Here is a 17,054-nt window from a genome sequence, read left to right on the forward strand (position 1 = left end):
CAGGCACATACAAGCATACACGCTTTCAAAGCACTCGCGCAGATGCCGGCTGTGATTACACGCGCCGCCGTCGCCGCCCGCGCCGCAGCGACTAAAACTCAGCGCGCTGGCCGACCGAACCGAACGCCGGGTCGTTTAGCTGATGAAGCGTCTCCAATTTTTGACATCTTTATTTAGAGGCGCGCTTGCCGCGCACAAACACACATACACAGGCACACGCATATGCTCGCCCGTAAAGTGCTTTATTCGCACAGCGCCAGCAGCTAAGTACTATAAAAGCGCTCGCTTGGCCGGCATTTACATTAAACTGTCTTCGAGCAACAAAACCGCAGCATACACGCCCACACACAGTCCACAGTCAAGCAGGTGTGCAGCAAAACTTTTGGAGCACCACTTTTTCGGCAAAGGATTAATTCTACAGAAGCATACAAACAAAAACAAACAAAATGTGTCGCGTGAGTGAAAGCAACAAACTTTCCGCATTAATCGTCTTCTGCAGTCTGGCTTTGGCTTGCACACAAGCGGCTGTCAGCAACAACTCAGCGCGTCCAAACAATCAATACTCATCAAGCTACCAACAAAATGATGCAGCCGCTGCGACTTATTTCACAAATAATCAAAATCAATATGCGCAGAGCAGTCGCCTGAGCGGTGGCAATCAGCAGAATTACCAACCACCGCAACAACAGCAGCAACAGCAGGATGTTGTTAAGGAAAAAGACGTTTTGGAGCGCTTCCATCATCGCTTCCCGGATGGCAGTTATGAGTTCAGATACGAATTGACCGATGGCACTGCGCGCTATGAACGCGGCTACTTCCTTATCTACGACAAAATAAAGACGCTAGTTGTGGTCGGCTATTACTCTTATCGTCAAACTGACGGCCGTTACATTACTGTTTTCTACAATGCCGATCAAAATGGCTACAGGCAGAATCAATGTGAGTATACAAGCGACATATGTATGTATGTATGTGCTATATGGATGACAGAAGTGTGAGTAAGCTCAAAGCGAGAATTCGCAAAATTTAATTTAGACGATATTTAGTATTTAATTTATTGCAGCCGGTTACCGTACAAGCACTTTGACTAGCGAGATTTCATTGTATTAAAAAATATTAACTCGTCTTTATGAATAATTACGAATTATGTGAAATTGCAAGCTTACTTACTCGTACTTCAACAACTCAAATTATATTTGACAGCAAAACAAAAAAGTTCATCAGCAACCAGTTTTGAACTAATTCGATAGTAACTGATTCTGGGTGTTTACAAATATTTAACTCAAAATTTTAATTTTTTAATCAGCACTAAACACGTTTACACAGTATCAACCAGTTCGAAAGTAACTTAATCTGTGTATATACTCGTAAAAAAAGTATCTTTCCTATACACATTTTTTATTTATGCTCATAATGATTATAAATACTTAACTTGTTAGGGCCAAAAGTAACTACTTCCACAAAAACTAGTTATCAACCAATTCAGATCTAAGTAATTTTTATACACATTCGCATTATTTCGAATGAATGCAATACCAACTGTAAATTTATAACTGGTCCGAAAGAAACTAGTTGTGATGTAGTTAATTTTTATTTTTTTTATTCTAATAATTATATATGTACAAATTTTCTTTTTAACGTTTAACTCTCTTAAATAGCATAAAAAACATTTTTTTACAGTTGTGGGCCATTTAAATAATTTTTTTAATATTTGAAATTTTTATAAACAAATTCTATAAACTTTTATCTGGTCCGAAAGAAATTAGTTGTGGGTTAGTCGATTTTTATTTTTTTTTTTTTAATTCAAATAATTGTAAATTCAATCTATAAATTTTTAACTTGACCGAAAGCAACTAGTTTTAGACTAGTTTATATTTTTATTTATTTTTTCAATTCAAAAAATTATACAAAAATTTTATTTAATGGTTTTTATAAACCAAATCTATAAACGTGTGTCTGATCGGATAGAAACTAGTTGTAGGTTAGTCAATTTTTATATTTTAATTCCAAACATTATAGATTTAGTCTTTAAATTTACAACTTATCCGAGAGAAACTAGTGGTGGTATTTTTTTCAATTCAAAAAACTTTAAAAAATTCGAATTTAATCATTTTTATAAACAAAACTATAAACTGATGTCTGGTCCGAAAAAAACTAGTTGTGGTCTAGTTTTATTTTTATTATTTTTTATTTATTCAAATAATTATAGACATAAACTATGAATTTATAACTTGCCCGAAAGAAACTAGTTGTGGACTATATTATATTTTTATGAATTTGTTTTTTTTTTAACTCAAAAAGTTTTTTCGTATTTAATCTCTTGACATTTTTGAATGACATCAAAAATCTTTATATATGATATTTCAAGTTATTGATATTTTAATTATTTTTTACATTTCCATCAAAGTAGCTCAAAAAGTTTTTATTTGAAAAATTTCCTTAAAAGATTCTAAAATTTCCAAAACCTATTAAGTTCTCAAAGTAACTGCTTATGCAGAGTAAGTTATTAACAAATCTCTCTTCTTTTAGCCATCACTCCACAAGTCTACCCGAATTTGCCGCGTTCAATCGAAGTGCCACAACTCCACGAAAATGTCGATTATAACACAGACAGGCCGAACAAAGGACGCCAGTAATTTTTAAGTTTCGCAGTACTTAACTTAAAATTCAAAAATCCACAAAGCAACAGTATTTTCTTAAATATAAACAAAAAACGAAATACGAATACAAATGTGTAAAATATAGTGTATACTTGAAACGTAATAAATTTTAAATCCGATACCGTTTCGGATTGCAGCAAATAAGTCAATTTCAATTAAGACCCACATATGCTAATTAAGCATTTTGTTGTAACGTTATCAATACACCATAAAGCGTTACACGAGTTCTGTCAGTGTTATCAAAATTCAGCTGTTGGTTTTTCATATAAGAAGTAAAGCTTTTAGCGCTGAAGCTTTTTCTTAATTATTACGTAATTGCTTAGCGACGTACCGGTTGGATTGCGGTAAATTACTTCAGTACATTAGGTCTTCGTTTTGATCATTAAATATGTGGTAGAGGTGAAAGCGAGCCTTCTTCATATACATATGTCGATTAATAACGCACAGGTGATTTTGAAATCAATTTTTTTGGATTTGGACTGGATCTAGTTGGCGCTACACCAGCAAATTAGAGTTGTATGTACTTAGGATAAGATGAGTATGTGAATACCAATGTTTTCATTAAACTATCCATATCACTACCTACGAATTTGTAGACTGCAACAGCAGGAAGGATTCCTGACCTGAGTCTGAATTTAGTATATATAATTACAACCTTCATAAAACTGTATACAAAGGTAGTTGGAAAAATCACCACGAATTGTCAGTAAATGAGCCTCTAAATAAGGTTAGTAGTAGTAGAGTATAATTTTATTTAATTCTCTGTTAGAGAATATAATTCGAAACACTGATACAAAATCTTTCAACAAGCCGCATACTACTATTTTCTTGGGAGGACTTTTTGTTTAAATTATACGAATTTCAGATCAACATAGTAACGCGTTTTTCAATAAGAGCACTATAAAAACGGCCTGGGATATCAATGAAATTCTTTATTCCTGTGAAAGTACATTCGATGCCATAATATATGAAATTCGATTTCTTTTGCATGGCCATCACGGGCTCCCTTGCAGAAGTCCATACGCTGAACCCTATTTTCCACGGTTTTCAAACATAAATCGGCCAATACTGGTGAAATTCCACTTTCGATATTCGCATGAAGTTCATCAATCGTCGCTGGCTTGTTGACTTAAACCATAGACTTGACGTAGCCCCACAGGTTTATTAATTGACTGTGCCATTTCGGGTGATAACATGGTCACCAAATTTGGTTTTCAATAAATCGATTGTGACATTCGCTGTGTGGCTTCACAGTAACGTGCCGCTCGTGATCATCACGGAAGAAGTACGGCCCAATGGTGCCGCCGGCCCATAAACCGCACCAAACTGTAATTTTTTCGAGATGCAATGGTGACTCATGGAGTACGTGCGGATTGCTGCCTGACCAATAACGCACATTTTGCTTATTGACGAAGCCGTTCAGCCAGAAATGAGCCTCATCGCTGAAGATGATTTTTCGATGAAAATCTGGATCATTTTCAAGTTGTTGTTAAATTCACGGACATACGACAATTCTGGTGGTTAAACGGCTTCAGTTCTTGCGTCATTTTGATCTTTTAAGAATGTAGGCCAAGATCTATACGCAAAATTCGCCACAACGACGTCACAGAGCTGCTCAATGCTTGAGAACGACGTGTGTGGGACTGATTTGTGTCTTCCTCAATGGATGCGCTAGCGGCAGCAATATCTGTACCTGTGGATTCAAATTTTTCCACAAGGCGCTCAATTGTTGATCTGACAGGACGGTTAGAACGACCATAAATTGAACGTAGCGCTCTTAAAGTTGAGTCCACTGCCCCCAAATTTCGCTAAAAAAAATCTAATAATTTCAACTCGTTGTTTTCTTATATCTTTTCATGATGACAAGGCAAACTTTACTGAAGAGAAATGTCAAGAGAGCGGGTAAAAATACGGCGTCGTTTGCAGTCCCTATCCGTCTACAATTGTAGCGCCCCTATTGAAAAACCCATCACAACTTATCTTAAGTCTAAGTCAATTCTACTGCGGCCAAAGTAGGTCGTTCGAATGGAGAATAGAAACGAAGCAACTTCGATATAAAAAGCTTCGTTAGATGATAAGTTGGTTTCACCTTGCCTGGGCGGCCGATGGTGTTTAGAAGTGTGGCACTTTACTCACTTAGGGTTTTAAATACTAATAAAGGCGAATAAAATAATTTTTGTGCTCAAGCCACGGCTGAATCTGATAAAAAACAGCATTTATGGAAACCTGAAGATCTTCATAAATAAAAATAAATTAATGAAATCAACGGAGACTAATTACCACTATTGAAAATCGATACTTAAATCGTAGCTTTCAACTAAAATCTTCGCAGCTGCACATATTTTTGGCAAACACTGTCACTAACCAACTTCAATATTAATCAAGTTTAAAGATTAATGTCCCCTAGTTACTTTTCAGAAGAAACAAAATTAATGGGTTTAAAAAATGTTAATTATTCAATAAATCGGCACATGTATACATAGATTTAGGTATAATTTCTCACAAAATCGGTTCGAACTGTAATACTGTTTGTTTCAACAACTTCACTCCTCCAAAGCTTTACACTGATGCACACTGGAACAAGGTTGTACTGCAAATAAATCGAAATAAAAAGAGGCGAGTTTGATTCACGATTGTCCGCATGCTACCGAACGACTTAAATTTTGAAAAGACAAAAACAACTCACCTCCAACAATCCGGTAGCCCTTCTCGTCGGCAATATAATGAATTATGTTGAATTTATTTTTCTCTGGATCGACCGGCACCGAGTAGTAACCGGACTGCACATAAATTATATCCTTGCCAATATGCTTCTTCGTTATCTTCTTGTAATCGGACAAGCCGTTGCTCAGACGCAGTCTTTGGCGGAAAGATAATCATTTATTTTTTATTTGGAAGTAAACAGATATCGTGCACTTACTTGTATTCGTTAATGCCTTTATTGGAAATGATTTGGTAATTCTCCAACACGGTAACATCGTCACCACCACCACCGGGTTTCTGATAGCTTGGCGTGGTTGTGGTAGTGGGACGTTGAGTCGTAGTGGGTCGTGGATAATGTGGCAGCGGTGGCAACTGACTTATTGGGTATTGTGGATAATGTGGTGGTTTTGGAGGTGGTGTGGGATACTGTGGATATAGTGACGGATACTGTGGCGGGCGTGGACGTACAGTTGTGGGGCGAGTTGGTGGTTTTGTTGTTGGGTAATATGGTGGATAATATGTTGGTCTTACTGGCGGCGGTGGAGGTGGTGGAAGTATGCCAACTGGAGGCCAAACCTCTTGTTCCTCAACGGAGTCCTCGTCATCGTGTAGTGGAAAAGCAGTGACTTGGTCCTCATAGTAAGATAGATAATCGTGGTAGGCATCGTAATCGTCTATTTTTACATCATTTTCTTCGACGGTGTGCACTGCAGCGGGCTCTGAGGCAGGCGGAACGCCAGCATTGCCAACTACAGCTGACAGCTGAGTATTGAATGCTATTTGTGGCTCTCTATTGTGCTGTGCCGCGACGCCAACTTGCTGTTGGCCAACTGGTGACCCTGCCACAACTCCATATACGGCATTGAACGGCGCGTTTGTGGCCCAAGCAGCTACTTGTTCTTGAAACGTTGACGGGCGATTGGGTTTTTGCTCCACGTTAGGTATAGCCTGTATACCGGCACTTAGCAATGTCGTAAGTATCAAAAATTTTAAAATCATTTTGGTTTTCTTTTTCTCAACAAATTTTGTGTTTTTGTTCCGTTAGGATGCTATCGTACACCAAGTGTCTTTCGCGTGCGCTCCGTGTAACTGTTGTGTGTTGAAAGATCCTCGGTGCCTTGGCGTTGCTGTCTTTATACACTACACTCACTGCCAAGTTCTTAAGACTTCTTTATATACCCACATATCTAACCATCGACAGCACCTTGGCAAAGCCCATATACACGCCTGCATACATACACACACTTAAATGCAAACACAATTAAATAAAATAATTGCAGATTTTGTTTACGATCCACGCATGTTGCATATCTTTTAGGTTTTAAGTAGTCAGCGGCCCGATGAGCATTTGCATATATATGTGTATGTGTGTGCCGTGATTTGTATTTGCAGTACATTTCCTACCCCAAAATCAACAAAAATTACTTAAATTAAATAAGTCGATTTCCGTCAGCCGGTTCGGCTCATTTCACACAACTTCGGGATGCGGCGTTTCCTTAACGACCCTTTTCACTCTTCTTTCGCGCAGGCACACGCACACACACACACACACACACGTACAGAGATGGTATTTATTTCAATGGTTTGTTTAATCTCTTGCGATATTCTTGCCATCATAAAATTTACTGTTGAAGGCATTCTTATTTTTGGCGATTTTTCATTTGTGTTGCTTGCTTTGTTTGTTTGATCGAATCTGTTGCCAGTTAAGATTCGACTAATTAAAATGTGTCAAAAGGGATTCAAGAACTTTGTTTACTTGCACTCGTGTGTGTTGTATTTATTGCAGTTTTGAGGAGGCTCGTAAAATGACGTGCCGTGTTACCGTTAGAGCTCGTCGATCGCATGAGAAGTCGCGACTTGTGAGGCAATTTTATTGCATAAGTGAAAGCCGCAAAGTTCTACCAATTTGTGTACCATATAATGACCGCAAAACGCTAATTATTTGGGTTGAAATATGACTCAACGGAATAATATTTAAAAGGGAAGGCTCAGGTTCAGCTTTATTTTAGAAAAACAAAGGCCAGCTAGTGAAGCTATTGGTACTCACGCGTTTCGGCCTCTCTCTTTTTCTGTCTGCAAATGCGTCTCGCTTCCCTTTTTAACTCTCGGCATCTATCCGATCCCGCACGTGTTGTGGTCGATTGTAGCGTTGCGAGGTAGGCAGTCTGTTTCCTCTCTACTGCGACATTCCCCAACGTACCAGCTGTTATTTGCCTTTTCTGAAAATCAATGGTTTCGTTTGCAGCGGTACGTATGGAGCTTGAAATACCGTTTCACAATGCCCTTATACCGATGAGTGCTAATGAGTACTCTCAGAGAGCAGGAGTGCAAGTCAAATAGAAAATCATTCCGCTGTTGTGATCGCAGCTTCTCGACGTCGAATCTTCTTTGAGTTTGTTAACGTGCGTTTTTTGCGGCACAGAGGCGGGTGCGTATCTTCGCTGCAACAAGATAATGGTCGCGTCAATGCTAGGGCCTCGGAGCGTACGCACGTCTAAAACATTGTAGACAAGTTTTCCGTCTATCACAAAATTAGCGATCTGGTTGTTGGCCTTTCGATCCGGAGACAGCCCGATAGCTTGATGAATTTTCCTGTGATAGAATCTAGTACTACAGATAACAGTCTTTCGGGTCCCGGCGAAGTCGATCAGCCTTAACCCATTTGGGGATGTTTCTTCATGGAGGCTAAATCCAAGTCTCCAAGCACGATTTTGACATCGTGGCGGAACAGCTCACAAAGGTACGCTCCAAGCGCTCATGGAAGACATATTTGTTCACTTATTCCTTCTCTTCTGTCGGGGCGTGGGTGTAAATCAGCGATATGTAGAAGAACTTCGCTTGGAAGCGGATTCTGGATAGACGTTTATCCATCGGGGTGAATGCCAGTACTCGGCGACGGAGTCTCTCTCCCAACATGATTCCCACACCGAATTTGCAATCCTTTACATGATTACTATAGTAAATGCCACAAGGACCCACTCGTCTCTGCCCTTGTCTCGTCCTTCGCACTTCTTGGACGATCGTGATGTCAGCATTTACTGTTACGAGGACATCACCCAGCATGGCAGCGGAATCTTCCCAATTAAGGGACCGGACATTCCCGGTGCATACTCTTAAATCGTAATCTTTAGTACATTTGCAGTGGCCGTGGTTGGGGGTCTTTGACGTGGCGGGTCGCAAAACCAAAGTACAACAAGTCGTAAGCTGCTTGAGACATATGTAAAAGAATATTTTCTGGCCACTCCCAAGTGAATGTCGCTCAAAGAACTTTCCTTACTTGCGTGAACTTTTACATATGACTCCATCCTTCTCAGAGACCTTACACTGAATATATAAAATAAATTTGGTATAAATAATTGTGATCGGCTTGGCAATGCCCTTCTGTCTATCTGTTCAAGAATATACGCGGACTAGTCATTCAGCTTTTGAAATATCGATCTGAAATTTCGGAAACGTTCTTTCCTTCACTTCACATGCTTGTCGATATCGGAACACTATAGCATATGGCTGCCATACAACGAGATCGATCAAAATCAAGTCGTTCTATGGATAAACTATTTATTTGACAAATTATCTCCACCGATTTTGATATAGAAAGCGTTACTCTTCTCCGAACAAATGGTTCTCAACTGATCAATCAAGATAAAGGTCTTTTTATGCACCTTTATGCTATAAAAATGCACCTGGGAGGGGAATCATAGCTTCGGTGCAGTTGCTTTTTGTTCTTGCTCGAACTAATCACTCCCTTACTTCTTCATAAATAAATACAAGTGTAAAAAGTCACATAAATATTACCAATAATTCTTTTGCACGCTAAAAGCTCATCTCTTGTAAAATGCCAAATGCATTTGTTGATGAACGCAATCGTGACAGTTTATTACCAAATTAATTACACGATCTTATCAATCACTTAAATTGTAGTCTGGACACCCAAGGAACAACAGAAAAATGTTTATACATATCTACATATGAACGCATTTGTCGGCCATAAATAGAAATCGAATGAATCAGTATTAATGGATGCTGACAGGTGCACCAAATTAGGATTGGCTGTACGATCGCAATCAAAGCACTCACTTTGCCGTGTAATTGAAACGCCAGGCTGATTGATCCTTTAACCATCAATAAAGAAAACATTTTTCTTGCGCCAACGAAGATAAAATAAAGTAAAGAGTGGAAGCGTAATAACAGCATCAGAAACAACATTGGAATTAAGAGTGTCCAGAACCACCAAAGCACCCAAGATATGCAGATGCCTAACCGGCAGATCCTGGGGCTGCAAACCAGATATCACCAGGCGCCTGTATATTATGATCACTTATGAGCCGTTGCTTGGGCATCAAAGGCTAAGCAGTCTTCGGTAGGCCTTCAACTATCGAAGCTGCAAAGACTCGCTTGTGTCTGCACTTCAAGGTCAATGTGCACTTGCCCAACCGCAGCACTTCAAGTCATGCTGGAGCTCACACCGCTGCATTTAGTGATCAAAGAGGTAGCTAAACCTACCATGCTGCTCATGGCGGCAGAGTGTTTCGGCAAAGGGAATATAATACCGTCTCAACAAATGAAGGGCTTAGAGGAAGACACTCCTACTGGCCCTTCTTCCAAGGGACGGTGTTACTCTTGGCAGTAAGGCGGAGTGGAGTGATTCCACGCTCGACCTACTACTGAAGGGCAGCACTATCTAGTGGTAAACTGACAGCTCGAAAACACCGAAAGGTATTGGTGCAGTCTTTGTGGGGCCTCATACCAAACTATCCATACCAATGGAACGTTTTTCGAGCAACTTTCAGGCAGAAGTCTTTGCTATAAATCAGTGTGTATAAATCAATCTCCATCGCAACTATCGCAACCAGCGTATCGCTATACTCAGCCATAGTCAAGCGGCATTAAAAGCGATCTCAGCTTATGAGGCACATCGCTGTTAGTGGAGGAGTGTATAGGAAGGCTGAACTGCCTATCAGTTTGCAACCGGTTACACCTGATCTGGGTGCCGGGTTATAAAGGCGTAGCCGGCAATGAGCTAGCCGGCGAACTAGCCCTCTCTGCGGCAGCGTCCAGAATGATGGGACCAGAACCATGCATTGCGGTGAAGCTCCACACCATAAAAGTGTTGCTCTGCACGGAGGAGAAAATGGAAAGAGGAATGCGCAGGAATGCTCCACGTCGAGCTACTACCGGGAAGGTACAATCTTGCAAAGTTTAGGGATATGATACACCTCCCCAAAGAGAAATTCCGTTTCCTTGTCGCGCTGTGTACAGGACACTGCTGGCTCAGGAAGCACTTGTCCAACATGGGCATAGTCTCTTGAGTAAACTGCCGATTTTGCGACATGGATCAGGAAACTTCAGAACACCTGCAGGATCAAGGCTTCCATCTAAATGGGCAGGCATCACATCACCTCAATCGCGGCCGGCAGAATCTGGAATTATTCAGAGTGCTGGACCTTTGTGAGCATATGCGATATAGGAGAGGGCACAATAGACCATAGGTCGCAGTGCAAAGCCTCAATTATTTTCTATATATCTAAACGACAGTAATTATTCTGGATTTCTTAGCAAACTGGGTAGAAGGTCTATGAGTAATAGCTTCTCCGTACTCTGATTGATGGCAAACTTTCCACCTTTCTTTTCCATAATCGAGGCTTTTTTCTTTTAAATCTATTAACATTTTTTATATATTTGTAATCTATTAACATTAACAGAAAAATCTGTATACAAGGTACCAACAAAAAAAAAATAACTTCAGAAACTTTTTGAATTTTATAAATTAAAATATAATAGAAAGTCGGATATGCTTAACGATTTCAGACTTCCACTGGAGGTTTTGGCATGGAATCTACAAACTTAGAGCTTTCTGTTGGAGGGATTTGGGTTCCATTCCCCATCCAGCACATCTTTGAGCATATCCTTTGAAGTAACTGTGCAATGACGGATTTTTAAGTTCCAGTGAATCTCATAGGTTTAGTATTCAAATCTGGTCATTCTGGTAGTATTTGAAGTTGCTTATGAACGTTATAAAGTAATTAAGGCCTAACTACATATGTCTGCTGTAAGATTCAGGTTGTTATCCTGTAGGAAATAATAGTCACTTCCAAGACCCAATCTTTAAGCCTTTGCCTTTGCCTCAATTTTATTTTTAAGATATTAAGTTATGTATATTTGTCCATGGTGGAGTTTGTATATTCCATTCGGGCCACACAATGATTAGCTTTGCAACCCAGGCAATGGCCTTTCCACCACCGTTCATCACAGTATGCATCAAAATTTCCTTTTCAAGAGCCGTGCTCATTTTTCGCCATAAAATCTTACGCCCCTTGATTCCAAAAACACAAAATTTGCTGGCATCGGAAAAATAACTTTCTGCCAAACATGTCCTGGCTTGTTTAAGTGCTCTTTCGCGAAAGTATTACGTACAGAGTTTGTCTGGAAAGTAATAAGACTTATTTTCTTCCGCCGCGACTGTACTTCGGAACGTGCGCGCACCGACTGGATTCGGTAAAGGGCGTTTCTAGCTAACAAACGAGCGGCTGGTCACTTGTCTCTGGGCACCTGAAGAGTCAGGACGCGCGACGTGTTTCTGTGAATGGTGCAAGCCGAAAATGCAGTCTTCGTTAGAGCAGAGATACGCGATTAAATTCAGTGTGAAACTCGGTAAATTTGTGGCAGAGACGTTTGATATTATCAAGTAGGCTTACCCAGATGTTACTTTAGCAAGAAGTGGTGTGTTTCGGTGGACTCAGGTCTTTTTGGATTGCCGGGAAGAGGTCGCTGATGAAGACCGTGCTGGAAGACCTGCGACTTCGACAAACACCGACAATGTGACTCGTGTGCGCAACGTTTTGAACTCAGGCCGTCGACTAAGTATTCGTTTAATTGCCCAGATATTACATTTATGAAAATCTGATTCATGACATTGTGACGGAGCACTTGAACATGCACAAGGTGTGCGCAAAGATGGTCGCCAAAGTGTTCACTGACCACCGGCTTACACCGCCTTCCTTGTGAACAGCTACCTAACCAAAGCCGGCATGCCAACGCTTCCGCAGCCGCCCTACAGCCCAAATCGGAACGGTACGGATTCAGAATGTCGGAGTTTTCGCTAAACACTTTGCAAAACATAACAAGTTTGACATTGCGCTAGTATTTTTGGCCACTCCGAACGGGCTTAAATATAAAAGCGACAATATGTTTATAATTTTTTATTACTCTTTGTATAGAAGAATGTTATGTGATTATGCTCTAAAATGTAGTATATTAATGTTATTTTTTTAACAAAAGAAATGAAGACATAGGCGTGTACGCAGACTTTTTTTTGGCGAGTATTTGTGTTATTAGATTCGTTCAAGAGTAAGTTTTCCACTATAAAGAGATACTTTATTTTATGATGGATGGTTCGCTATGAAAACAAACCACTTTATTATCGACGCACTGCTTTAACCACGCAACGTTTTTACACTATTACTCGCCGAAGACAATGCAGTACGAAACCGGACATGAACATCTGAGTATCGGCAAAAATTTTAACTAACAAACCACAACCAAAACTAAAATTTCAAAACTAGATATATTCATATATGTATATTATATATTACCGGAAATTTTTAAACTATGTGAATACAACACGGAATATATATTTTATAAACACACTCAAAAATTTAATAGTTTTTACTTAAAAAAAAGCACAAAAAAAAATAAAAAAATAATAATTTAATATTAATAAGAAAGTTTAATTATTTCCTGTGAATATATGACATAGTATGTAGATTATAGAGGAGCTTCATGGGGTCGATAATATAGGAATATTTAATTTTTTGATGAGGCACTCACCACAAAAAATTTTAAGCGGATTCCACCAACATTTAACATCAGAGGATTTGACAGTATCAGAATTGAGCATTTTCAGTGCTAAATTAGAAAAATTATGCTTATTTTATTATTATTAGAAAACATCTAATATTCATGGTTTAAAACATTATAATATTCACGTAGTTGGCAACGCGATATATAGTTAAGCGCTGGCAATACCGCTAGGTAAGTCTGCTAAATGTCAAACAACACACAAATACAATTGCCAAACGTCAAACATTCGCGTCTCGCTTCGATGTCGGATTTTTCATACGCGTATTTCCATAGCTTTAGTGAAATTTAAACAAACACAAATCGAACAACCACTTTTTCCGCCCGCATTGTGATAAAAGTACAAGGAAGCGGCGTTAATTGAAATTGCATTGTGTATTAATAAAAAAATATAAGATTGAAATCTCTCCTTAAAGGGCGCGAGGTGCGGCAATTTAGCGGCCGAACAGTTGCCATTGTGTTAGTGCGCTTATATGTGCGTCTGCTGCTTTGACTGCTACCAGTGACCGTTGTCTGCAGCTTGTCGGTCGCCGTACTCGTACTTTAGCACTTTAGGGCGGTGAACGAAAAATCGATTGTGGCGCTGACTGTTAGCCTTTTAGTTTGTCAGCCCAACTGTTACTATTGTCCGTCTGTAAGTGCATCTGCCTCTCGAACAGGCCTCTTCTAGCGGTTTCTGTGCCTATTTTTCAATCATAACGAAAGGTGTGTAAACTTGTGACAATAAAAAACGCGACAAAGTGAAAAAAACATGCGAAAAAATAATATATAACACGCTGTAGTGCTAAAAAAAACTCAATGCTTATCGCTGTTGCTGAGATCGAATGCGGAAAGCGTTTTTTTTATCTTTCAGCCCGAAAAAAACGTCATAGCTGTCAAGATACTGGACATTCTTATATTTGATAAGGTTTGTAGTTAGTTAATTAGTGATATAGTATTCATAACTACTTATGTAGTATACACAGTGACTCCGAACACGTCCGTCGCATTTAAAACCGCCGGGCTATCGGGAATCAGTTAGCGATTCGTAGCGCGTATGAAAAATAGTTAAAAATCATCATATTTTATGTTGAACAACCGCACAAATGTTGTTTTCTCAAAAAACAAACTAAAAGGTATCTAAAAAATTACTAAATTTTTAACTTATTATACAAACTATGGAACGATGACTAAGTCATGCGAAACACAACATTTTATTTTATTTATATGCATATGTACTTATATTGATGCCGGAAAATGTACAACGATCATCTACCTGCCCAACAACAAAAATTGCGCTTTTGACTTTGTTTTTGCTATAACAGACGCAGTTAATATACATACATACATACATATGTACACAGCGTTCTCAGTTTTATATTCGTTACACATTGTACTGTGATCGGTCAATGTCAATTTTTACAGGTTACTTTCTTTAATTTGTTTTATTTTGTATAATTATAACTTATACAATATATGTAAATAGAGGAAAGCTTTTCTGTATTTAATTAAAGGTGTTGCTACGCACTTTTAATTGACTTAAAATGATTAAATTCCCACTGTATCGGTTTCAACATTTTTTTTTGTAAAAAATCGCATTCTTAATCAATAAGTAGATAAAGTACTCATGAGTGCTTTACGCAGGCGTAGATGTGAAGGATTACGAAATAAACAATGATTAATTCATTTAAATAGTAGTATGACAAATGATTCAATACATATGTATGTTTGTATCCATGTGCAACCTTCGCAAGGTTGTTTAAAAGCACATTCTAAGAAAATGTTTCCTTTGTTATTGTGTTAGCTGCAATTAGCAGCTAATTGGTAAATGTGCTTCACATAAATAATAACTTGTGTTGTAATTTATAACAAAAATGAAAGAATTCTAAGTATTATCCTGTTACATAATGCCTTACCTCCGCTACTGCTTAGTACGATTGGGTAAGCATTTATAAACTTCAGCACAACTTGGAGGCATATATGTATTTACATTATGTAAATATGTGTATGTATGTATATGTATTTGTATGTTTATACATTCCAGTGCTGTGCAATTATCAGCTGTTAAGATACGTGTGTACTGTGTTATCAAGTAAATAATTTCAGCGCGTTTCAATCATAGTGTTAACGATACAATCGCACAACCTTGTGGACCCAGATGTCCAAATTTGTTTGCATATTCATGAGGATATACGAAACGCTAAATTATGGCAATTATTTCATAAAAAAGTGTTGATGTTAATTTTTATCAATGAACTAGAAATTGAGTAGAATTGTTTTAAGGTGTTTTAAAAACCTACCGTAGGTGAATTGAAGTTGAACGTTTGGATAAGAGAAAGATCTGTGCGCTTTGTGTTCCACGGGTATTAAATGAAGACTGAAAAGTATATGAGTTTTTTATGAAAAAAACGAATCTAACACCATGTGTCATTCAAACAGCTGTATCGGATGTGCTGAAGAACATTCCTATAAATGCCATAAAATAAAATTATGAATAAATAATAACTTTCAAAGATGATATACATATGTTACATTTTATTCTATATCGAAAAAGTTCGGTTATTTTTTAAGATAAACCACTCATGTTATTTTCATAACTGAAAAGATTTCTCGTAATAAAATACGCAAAACTTATGTCACACCCATTAAATATCGCATTTTGATGTCACAGCACGGATACAGCCTATCTTTCCTCAATTAATGTAATATGTATATTTATGTTTACTTTGTTGTTGCCATGCTTAAATTCCCTTCAAGTTTACGTTATGAATGGAATAAAATTACTGTTACTGTAGACGTGCGATTGGATTTCGAAAGTCATATTTCTTATCATATGACTGCTCTCTGCAATGCTAAAGTACTTACTTTCCGGTGCAAACAGGGTGAGTCATTGAACTGCGGTTACTTGTGTATGTCTACATCAATTGAAATAACAAAAGCAAGAGTCGGTAGTTGTGATTCATACGTGATTATCAAAAGTTTTATTATATAAATATATTTAAAAAAAACGTCATTATGGCTATAATTAAGTACATACATTTGTATATCTATTATGCGTGAGTTTACTGATAACAAGACCGACGTAGACTGTTCTGCTTGTATGTATGTATGTGTAAAGGCTGCTTTGCTGTTGACATTTATTAAGACGAGGCTTTAAAGATAGTGTTTAAATACAAAATAATTAATTTGACTTACAAAATTGAATTTTTTTTCTCTTTTCTAACTTTTCTGAGTCTCTAGATATGAATATACATATGAATGAGCTAAATCTTTAATATAGTTTTATTATCGTTTCCAGCAGCATTTCTCAAAATATTGGCTTACAACAATGAGAAAGAGTGTTAATTGCGTTTACTATGCAATAGAAAGTTGTTTATTAGCTCCTCTGCTGATTTCAGTGTAACCGAGGAAAGTGCTCACAGGCAAACATATGTATGTATGTACATATGGCAACCACAAATATAATAATAAACAGATCTGTGTGGATACTTGTTTATATAAGTACACTGTATGGATGTAAGAATATACATAGCTTTCAGAATGTAATCTACAATACAAACTTATCGTTCAAATTGCAGTTCTTGTATGGAAAACTTTTTTATTTGTAAAAATATAAATATATGAAAATTTACATTGATTATGGTCAAAGTCAAGGTTACAATCTCCGAACATATTGTTCAGATCGGTCCACTATGGCATATAACTGCTATACAAACTGAGCGAACGCAATCAATTCCTTGTACGGGTTTTTTTCTTGAGAGTACTTCGGTACTGCCGAAGTTAGCGGTTTTTTCTTAGATATTTTTTTGTATGTTTATTCTACTTATAATCAGCGGTAATGCCACTCAAATCCTA

General features: G+C 38.0%; 4 protein-coding genes across 5 annotated transcripts in view; 3 read left to right on the top strand and 1 right to left on the bottom strand.

The window, feature by feature from the left end:
* The window catches only part of LOC126760570 (uncharacterized), a 439,995-nt gene that overhangs the window by 115,287 nt on the left and 307,654 nt on the right, over positions 1–17,054 (top strand). The gene's annotated exons all lie outside the window — the stretch shown is intronic.
* Positions 291–2,681, top strand: LOC126760585 (uncharacterized). The gene is made up of 2 exons (XM_050476329.1): positions 291–939; positions 2,530–2,681. The coding sequence occupies exons 1-2, from the start codon at positions 447–449 to the stop codon at positions 2,634–2,636; spliced, it is 600 nt and encodes a 199-aa protein (XP_050332286.1). The 5' UTR covers positions 291–446; the 3' UTR covers positions 2,637–2,681.
* On the bottom strand, positions 5,154–6,528 carry LOC126760583 (streptococcal surface protein B). The gene is made up of 3 exons (XM_050476326.1): positions 5,581–6,528; positions 5,347–5,519; positions 5,154–5,250 (listed from the first exon to the last, which is right to left on the bottom strand). Exons 1-3 carry the CDS (start codon positions 6,360–6,362, stop codon positions 5,204–5,206), a joined length of 1,002 nt encoding a protein of 333 aa, XP_050332283.1. The 5' UTR covers positions 6,363–6,528; the 3' UTR covers positions 5,154–5,203.
* Positions 13,440–17,054, top strand: part of LOC126760578 (beta-1,4-mannosyltransferase egh) — a 33,388-nt gene continuing 29,773 nt past the window's right edge. The window contains exon 1 of one of the 2 annotated variants that reach the window (XM_050476322.1): positions 13,440–14,127. The gene's annotated coding sequence lies outside the window, so the exon portion shown is untranslated. The other variant, XM_050476323.1, reaches the window with a different exon arrangement.

This window comes from Bactrocera neohumeralis, chromosome 5 (assembly GCF_024586455.1).
Source record: "Bactrocera neohumeralis isolate Rockhampton chromosome 5, APGP_CSIRO_Bneo_wtdbg2-racon-allhic-juicebox.fasta_v2, whole genome shotgun sequence".
Classification (NCBI taxonomy): Eukaryota; Metazoa; Arthropoda; class Insecta; order Diptera; family Tephritidae; genus Bactrocera; species Bactrocera neohumeralis.